The 9,513-nt window shown below is 38.9% G+C and overlaps 1 protein-coding gene across 2 annotated transcripts; it reads right to left on the bottom strand.

Moving 5' to 3' along the window:
* Window positions 1-828: 828 nt before the first annotated feature.
* On the bottom strand, window positions 829-8,784 carry LOC111951118 (NACHT, LRR and PYD domains-containing protein 1b allele 2). 2 transcript variants are annotated; one of them, XM_024134538.2, is made up of 7 exons: window positions 8,600-8,784; window positions 7,774-8,024; window positions 7,455-7,574; window positions 6,507-6,657; window positions 5,869-5,910; window positions 3,502-3,780; window positions 829-2,577 (listed from the first exon to the last, which is right to left on the bottom strand). In XM_024134538.2, the coding sequence occupies exons 1-7, from the start codon at window positions 8,745-8,747 to the stop codon at window positions 2,564-2,566; spliced, it is 1,005 nt and encodes a 334-aa protein (XP_023990306.2). In that variant the 5' UTR covers window positions 8,748-8,784; the 3' UTR covers window positions 829-2,563. The 2 variants fall into 2 exon arrangements, with proteins under 2 accessions (XP_023990306.2, XP_023990305.2); XM_024134537.2 differs by having other exon boundaries at window positions 829-2,580; window positions 8,600-8,783.
* Between the last annotated feature and the right edge of the window lie 729 nt (window positions 8,785-9,513).

Here is a 9,513-nt window from a genome sequence, read left to right as displayed (position 1 = left end):
AAAAGCTGTAGGTTACAGCAACATTATACATAAGGCCTCCTGTAGGTTGATTTTGTAGTTGTGGTATTTCTGCTTTCTCTTTGAAATGTGTGTTATTAGATAACAAAAGTGCTTTGTTTTGTACATTTGTAACATGGTTGACAAAGCCCTTGGCACTATTTCCCATGCTTGTTGTGTAACCTTCTCATTGGCTGATGAGGTTCATCAATATCAGGTGTGATGAGACCTGGGTGTGGCCGCCCAGAGGAAGGAGCAGATGAGAGGAAATAGAGCTGTTGGTTTTGATTTGACATCTACTTTTGACCCAGTTTTTGAAGATTAATTTATCGTATGCCCAGTTTCCCCCTGACTTTCTCCTGCCCCTTTCTAGTTGTAAGTATATACTGTTCTGTTGATGATGAACGTTGGGTGATGTTTGTCCATCTGGTTCACTAATCTACATGTTGAGTGGGCCTTGTCTTTTTCTAACTCTAAAGAACAGAGAAAATAGATACTGTACCGTTACCTGGTGATGGTTTGCTCATTTCCACATTGTCAGCTCAACCTGGATCGTTAGAACCTGTGTATAATGTGTTTGGCAGAGCTCCTTATGCTCCTGTTTAAACCTGGGGTGGTGTAGTATGGCAGTGTTACACGTTGATAATATYCATTTAGCATGATCTATTTCTTGTAATAAGACCCATGATAATTGTAATTTGAAAATGAATTCTAATCATGTTGAACGTTGGTATTGACCATATAGTAGCTATTATGTTTAGTACAATCATTAACCCCCCTCACCCTAAACACCACACCATGTTTTTATGTGAAGGGAATCACCACACCATAACTATTTATAGTCATTATTTATTGAGAAATAAACCCACAAGAGGACATGATTTTGAAACATCCCCTTTCCTCCGCAATGGACATAACAATAATCAACAATACACAAATTACAAAATGACTAAATATAACTATTAGGTTATAACAACATCACATTGACATATTTTGGTTAAATGGTCAATTGGAAAGAAACACATCCAGCTATTATTTCTGCATAAAAACATGTTTAAAAGGATGAATCAATAATTCAAGCATAAACAATACCTCATCAATCCTTTGAATTAATGAAAAATAAACCAACACATGATTACTAAACTGTAGTAGCTCAAAGAATATGCATCCATTCAAAAGCAGACAAACTTAGTAAACATCTGTGTAATAAAGGACTTTTTGATAAGATATGAAAATTCAGACCAAATTTAAACCAAAAAATATATGACAAAACTCAAAACTGCATATAATGTTTTGACTACACCGTTTCAACAGAGGCTTGCTGTTCTAAAAGTAGAGTAAGGCAACATTTCAGAGAAATAGAATGGAAACTTTAGTAAATAGAAACAATTAGACCATCACAAGGTTAAAGTTTTTCCTCTAGGATATGTATTTTCCTTCTATCTCTATATGGACCTGTGAAGGCTACAGTACCACCAGAGAACAGAGTAGCCAGTCAGAAACATACAATCTGACTATTAATAACATGACCCTGCACCCTTCTGGTTCAACACATTTGTAGAAACTGAATGGTGTTAAATGTCAACATTTCAACATTAAAATAGTKATTTATATTCACTACATTAATGTAAGTAAATGAGAGAAATTAGGAAATGCACCACCCTATTACAAAGAAAACAATTGAATTACGAAGACAAAAGACATTTAAAAATGAACATGGTTACAAATGATTGTAAATACTAGGACACACTACTAGCATGAAGAAATCTGGTGTGTTTGTGGTAACATGCCACTCCTTGGTGCATTTCTCAAGAAGGCACGCCAGCGCCTGTTCTTTCTCAGGCAGCTGAAAAAACTTTGTACCTGTTTCTACAGATGTACCATTGTGCTGCATACTGACTGGCTGTATCACCACCTGGTACGGCAGCTGCACCCCTCTCCACCACAAGGCTCTACAGAGGGTGGTGAAGGCTGCACCCCTCTCCACCACAAGGCTCTACAGAGGGTGATGAAGGCTGCACTGAAGGCTGCACCCCTCTCCACCACAAGGCTCTACAGAGGGTGGTGAAGGCTGCACCCCTCTCCACCACAAGGCTCTACGGAGGGTGGTGAAGGCTGCACAGTTCATCACTGGGGGCGAACTCTGAAGCATTAAAACTGCTGAACAGCTTATCAATGACTGTCTACCTGCAATCACTGGCTGTCTACACACACCACTCCACACATTCCCACCCACCCACACTCACGCACACCCACATTCATACACAGTGTATTCTGTGCACGTGATGAATAAACTTTGATTTTTAATTGATTCTTGGCATGCCTTACAGCCAGACTGTTTGGCATGACAAGAAGTGTCAAGTAGTGGAATGTTAGCACAAACACAGGACTATATCATCTTTAACTTTAAATCATCATAGACTTCCTGCTGTCAGTCATATCTCCCAACACTCCAATGCAGATTAGGAGCATAGTGACTGTAGTATTGTGACATCCTGCTCTGGAAGAGGGACCACTTGCTGCCCTTTGTACAGCGGTCGAGGACCAACCCAGGCCATCACATTCATCAGCGGGAAGCTGCTGCTGCCATTGTTAGAAGAATGGGATTAGAAATGTTACTGTAAATGTACATACTTCCCATCAAAATACATAAGAATACACACTATGAGAATACACACTCTGAATACACACATAATAATGCACACTATGGGAATACACACGATGAGAATACACATTCTGAATGCACACATAATAATACACACTATGGTTAATACACACTCTGAATACACACATATGAATACACTATGATAACACACATTCTGAACGCACAGAAACTAATACACACTATGTGAATACACCCTCTGAATACACACATAATAATAGACACTGAATACACACATACGAATAAACTATGATAATACACATTCTGAATGCACAGATAATAATACACACTATGTGAATACACCCTCTGAATACACACATAATAATACACACTGAATACACACATACGAATACACTATAATAATACACACTCTGAATACACACATAATAATACACACTCTGAATACACACATAATAATACACACTATGGGAATACACCCTCTGAATACACACGATGGGAATACACACTGAATACACACACAAAAATACATACTATTGGAATACACACTATAGGAACAATATACTCTCTATCCACAAAATGTATTCTGTCTGTACAAGCCCTAAGTGAGGGCCGTCTATTTGAAATATGATGGTTATTTTGGGAAGCTTTGCAGTTACAGGGGCCGTTCTAATGTCCCTCCATGTTTCAGGAACTCATAGTGGGATAGCAATAGTAATAAATTATATGACATTTATCAGACGCTTTTATCCGAAGGGACTATATATAGTTCTGCATATATTTTTACGAATAGGTGCTCCTGGGAATCAAACCCACTATCCTGTCATTGCAAGCACCATGTTCTACCAACTGAGCTACAAGGGATCAGAGGAGTTTGATCTTACCCAGGTCCTGGACAAGACGAGGTTCATGGTTAAGGAGAGCTTTGTAGAAGGCAGATTTCACTCTTGTTCCTCCTGCTTGTACAGCATCAAACAGTAGTCTCCTTTGTTCCTGACTGGGCCAAGCCATGAGGATTCTTGAGTACAATTCATCTGGGATCATCTCCTCCACAAGCAGGTCATCTGCTACATGCAGCACCATCGTGACCGTCTGAATGAGAGCAGCCATATGCTTATCCACAAACGCTTCACCCGAGAGCTGCTTCAGTTCAGTCTCAGCACCTGAGATTCATGTCAGAAAGTGGTCATATTATTAGAGCCATAATTAACTAAAACCCTCAAGAACAACTGTGTTCTATATAACAAGCCACTAAATACAACAAAACATATTTGATGACCTGAATGTGTCTCTCTTAATTAACTTTCTCAATAGGGGGGCGCTGTTTTCACTTTGTAAAAAATCGTGCCCAAATTAAACTGCCTCGTACTCTGTTCTAGCTCGTACAATGTGCATATTATTATTACTATTGGATAGAAAACACTCTCAAGTTTCTAAAACCGTGAATTATATCTGTGAGTAAAACAGAACTCATTTTGCAGCAAACTTCCTGACAGGAAGTGAAAAATCTGAAATCGATGCTCTGTTCCAGGGCCTTCCTATTCATTTGTTTGAAATCTATGGATATACATGCACTTCATACGCCTTCCACTAGATGTCAACAGGCAGTGGGAGGTGAAATGGGGTGTCTAGCTTGATCTGAGGTCGAACAAGAGCTTTTGGAATGACGTGTCTGGAAATTTCATTGTCTTCGAAGGCGCGAGAAGGAACCCCAGATTGCCTTCTGAAAAGCTTTCGGTATACACGGTAGATATCTCCGGCTCTGATTTTATTTGATAGGTGTGATAAAAACATCATGAAGTAGTTTTTTTCAACCGAGTTGTATCAGTTTATTGAACGTTAATTGCGAGTTTTGGAATTTTCTTTTCTTTGCGTGATGTGAAGTTGGGCACGTTTGCGCCACATGGCTAGCTATGGTTGCTAATTCGACAGGAGAAGAGGACATTCTAAAACCAAACAACGATTATTCTGGACAAAGGACTCCTTGTACAAGATTCTGATGGAAGCTCAGCAAAAGTAGGAACCATTTATGATGTTATTTCGTATTTCTGTGGAAAATGTTTAGTCCTATTTAATTTTCCGCCCTTATTGGGGGCGCTGTCTCGCTATAACGTAAGCTGTTTGTTAAGTTATTTTTAAAAATCTAACACGGCGATTGCATTAAGAACTAGTGTATCTTTCATTTGCTATCCAACATGTATTTTTTAGTAAAGTTTATGATGATTTATTTGGTCAGATTAGGTGAGTGTCAGAAATATATCCGGAGATTCTGGGAAAAAGTTGCTACATTTTCACAATGTATAACCACGGATTTCAGCTCTAAATATGCACATTTTCGAACAAAACATAAGTGTATTGTATAACCTGATGTTATAGGACTGTCATCTGATGAAGTTTGTCAAGGTTAGTGAATAATTTTATATCTTTTGCTGTTTTTTTGCAATCGCTACCTTTTGCTGCTGATAATGGGTTGTGTTTTTGGCTATTGTGGTAAGCTAATATAATGCTATATTGTGTTTTCGCTGTAAAACACTTAAAAAATCGGAAATATTGGCTGGAGTCACAAGATGTTTATCTTTCATTTGCTGTAACCATGTATTTTTCATAAATGTTTTATGATGAGTATTTAGGTATTTCACGTTTCTCTCTGTAATTATTCTGGCTGCTTCGGTGCTATTTGTGATTGTAGCTGCAATGTAAAACTATGATTTTATACTCAAATATGCACATTTTTCGAACAAAACATAGATTTATTGTATAACATGTTATAAGACTGTCATCTGATGAAGTTGTTTCTTGGTTAGTGACTAATTATATCTCTATTTGGTCGGTTTTGTGATGCTACCTATGCGGTAGAAAAATTGTGAAAATATGCGGTTGAGTCTTTTGCTATTGTGGTTAACTAATAGAAATACATATTGTGTTTTTGCTGTAAAACATTTAAAAAATCGGAAATGATGGCTGGATTCACAAGATGTGTATCTTTCATTTGGTGTCTTGGACTTGTGATTTCATGATATTTATATGCTATAGTTTACTTGTGGCGCTATGCTAGGCTATGCTAGTCAGCTTTTTACTGATGAGGATGCTCCCGGATCCGGAATGAGTACCAAGTAGAAGTTTAACAAGACTGATCACTTGATGATGTACATAACAATAACAATGATTAATTATTTTGCGTAAGACAAGACTCAAACACAATCCATATCAGACATTTAACCACAGACAATGAAAGAGAAAACAAACCCTACCAGGATTAGGGTTGATCGGGTTGACTTGAGGTGGTTCGAAATCTGGAGAAAATCGAAACACATTTATTTTATCCTGTGTGTTAAATACAGTTTAAATAAGTAGGGGGTGAGGGGTGTACAGTGTGTTGAATACAGTTTAAATAAGATGGGGTGAGGGGTGTACAGTGTGTTGTATACAGTTTAAATAAGTAGGAAGTGAGGGGTGTACAGTGTGTTGAATACAGTTTAAATAAGTAGGGGTGAGGGGTGTACAGTGTGTTGAATACAGTTTAAATAAGTAGGGGGTGAGGGGTGTACAGTGTGTTGTATACAGTTTAAATAAGTAGGGGGTAGGGGTGTACAGTGTGTTGAATACAGTTTAAATAAGTAGGAGGTGAGGGGTGTACAGTGTGTTGAATACAGTTTAAATAAGTAGGGGGTGAGGGGTGTACAGTGTGTTGAATACAGTTTAAATAAGTAGGGGTGAGGGATGTACAGTGTGTTGAGAGTTTAAATAAGTAGGGGGTGAGGGGTGTACAGTGTGTTGAATACAGTTTAAATAAGTAGGGGGTGAGGGGTGTACAGTGTGTTGAATAGAGTTTAAATAAGTAGGGGGTGAGGGGTGTACAGGTTCATAACAAACTGGCATTTGATCTAACCTGTTGGAACTAGACACTCCCACACTCTTTGGTCGTTACTTCCTCTGTCTAAAAGACTCAGTCTGATGTTCTCTGCACCCGACATACAGTCTAAAAACACCTGAAATGTGGGGTGGAAGTTTGGGCTATAGTCATAGTCAAACTCCCCACTCTGAAACACAAAATGAAAGATAATATTAGCCAAATGTAGACAGTAACAGAGAGCTAGAATTACTGTAGCTGGTCATATAGCACATAGAATGTTTTTTCCTGTAGAAACTTCATGGTGTCAGGTACATGCACATAAAAACCACACATCAAACCCAACACCACAAACCAGTAGTAGCACATTACAAAGGAATACTTACACTGAGTGTACAAAACATTAAGGACACCTTCCTAATATTGAGTCACAACCCCACTCCCCACAGTTTTGTCATCATGGCTGGATGTCCTTTGGGTGGTGGATCATTCTTGATACACACGGTAAACTGTTGAGCTTGAAAAACCCAGCAGTTTTGCAGTTCTTGACACAAGCCAACTTCTGTACCATACCCCGGTCAAAGGCACTTAAATCTTTTGTTTTGCCCATTCTCCCTCTGAATGGCCCATATACACAATCCATATCTTCTTGATACACACGGTAAACTGTTGAGCTTGAAAAACACAGCAGTTTTGCAGTTCTTGACACAAGCCAACTTCTGTACCATACCCCGTTCAAAGGCACTTAAATATTTTGTCTTGCCCATTCTCCCTCTGTATGGCCCACATACACAATGCATATCTAAATTGTCTCAGGGCTTAAAAAATAGTATTTAACCTGTCTCCTCCCCTTCATCTATACTGATTAAAGTGGATTTAACAAGATTCATCTGGTCAGTCAATGTCATGAAAAGAGCAGGTGTTCCTAATGTTTTGTAAACTCTGTGCATGTAGGAATGTATGGTAGTATGTGATGGCCATGCTTACTTTTGGCTGTATGGTAGAATTTGCCACCAGCTCACAGCAGAGGCCATATTTTCCTCTAGGAGTCAATGTGCAGTTGGAGCTGGTTTGAATGAAGGTACTCCCCTTCTGTTGATGTTCCACCTTCAAAGAATAAAGGTGCATTACTTCAGGGTAAACTGATCAAATACATTCACACTAACAGTTCTGAGAGAAATCAAGTAATTGTAATGAGCCATTTTACCACCATTTATCCTTCTAGAACAATGTCTACGTTCAAGTTCATTCTACAAAACAGCTCTTGCAGTGTGCAGAATTAATTCCTTCATACTGTAAACATTACCTCACAAAGTGGCACATTTCTGGGCAACAACATAACACTCAGTATGCTCTTCTGGTGTCTGTTCCCTTGTGGTCGGAGGAACAGCAGCACCTGGCTTCGGACCGGGAGGAAGGTGAACACATCCCTGACGAGGCCAAAGAGGGAGAGGTGTGTGATGTTTACAATCACGTGTGTAGCAGTCGTCTTGAGTGGCTGAACAATCTCCATGTTGCCATCAGTAACATGGGCCACGGACAATTTGTCATCCTTCTCTGCAGAATAAGAACAATGCTTTCATTGACTGTAATTAATGCTTTAATTTACTGTAAGTCTCATCCAAAGTATGTATTATTATTGAATGTATTATTCACCGTTATTGTCCCATTATACTTGTTTTATAATTGTATTAGAATAATCTTGATATTGTATATTAAAACAATCAATATACTGAAATGATGCATCACTTACCATCACACATACAGTGAGGCATCACTTACCATCACACATACAGTGAGGCATCACGTACCATCACACATACAGTGAGGCATCACTTACCATCACACATTTACAGTGACGCATCACGTACCATCACACATACAGTGACGCATCACCTTACCATCACCACATACAGTGAGGCATCACTTACCATCACACATACATTATGCCATCACTTACCATCACACATACAGTGAGCATCACTTACCATCCACACATACAGTGAGGCATCACTTACCATCACACATACAGTGATGCAAACTACCATCACACATACAGTAATGCACACTTACCATCACACATACAGTGGGTGCATCACTTACCATCACACATACAGTGATGCATCACTTACCATCACACATACAGTGTGGGAGATGCAGTTGGCGGACAGACTGCTCAGGACAGTCAATGCTGAATAGGGGTCCTGCTTGGTATCCTGGAGCCCAGGGGCTGCTGTCCCATTGAGTCACCATGTAAACCACATCTCCTTTCCCTTCCATCAGAAACACCAGTCCAGTGAACTGCACTGGAAAAGACCTGCCTTGGGGATTGGAGCCTGTGAGGCAGACGAAGGGAAAAGATGACAGCTGTAAACTTTTGGGGAATAAAAAGAGTCAAGCACTCTTTTGGTAAACATGACCATAGGAAAAGGCCATGATAAAGCAGTGAAAGTTTTAGTGATCAATAGTTACCTATATGTAGGCTTGTGGTTATGTGTTGTAAGTTCTTTGACAATCTCAGGGTTAACAGTGTTACACCTGTTGACACCTGTAACAGAAAAAGGAAGACCAGGCAACTCTAGTACATGGGATCAAATAATCTCAGACAGAATTGTGGTTGAAATATGGTTAATCAACTCCCACAAAACATACCTGCACACGCTTCCTTCTATTCCCAGACTGTGATTCAAAAGTGGTAGTTTTTGTGTGTAAATCCAGTCTTGGAGTGAAGTGTACTGTACTAGAGAACCCATCAGTTTCTCATAGTACATCTTCATCTTGTTATACTCCACAGTGACATCATCTGCATAAGAGAAAGGGTTCAGAACAAGCATCAACTTTTAAGGGGAAGTTCAGGATTTTAGAACTTTGATGTTAGATAGCGGCCAAATCACCTGAATTTAACTAAAAATCAACTCTGTATTTGGTTATATATATATATATATTTTTTTTTTTGCCATACACATACCCACATATATATATGAATATATACACATACATATATACATATACACTGCTCAAAAAAATAAAGGGAACACTAAAATAA

This window comes from Salvelinus sp. IW2-2015, linkage group LG23, assembly GCF_002910315.2.
Source record: "Salvelinus sp. IW2-2015 linkage group LG23, ASM291031v2, whole genome shotgun sequence".
In the NCBI taxonomy this organism is placed as follows: domain Eukaryota; kingdom Metazoa; phylum Chordata; class Actinopteri; order Salmoniformes; family Salmonidae; genus Salvelinus; species Salvelinus sp. IW2-2015.
The sequence above is the reverse complement of the archived record's forward strand: the minus strand, read 5'-3'. Positions and strand labels throughout refer to the sequence as shown.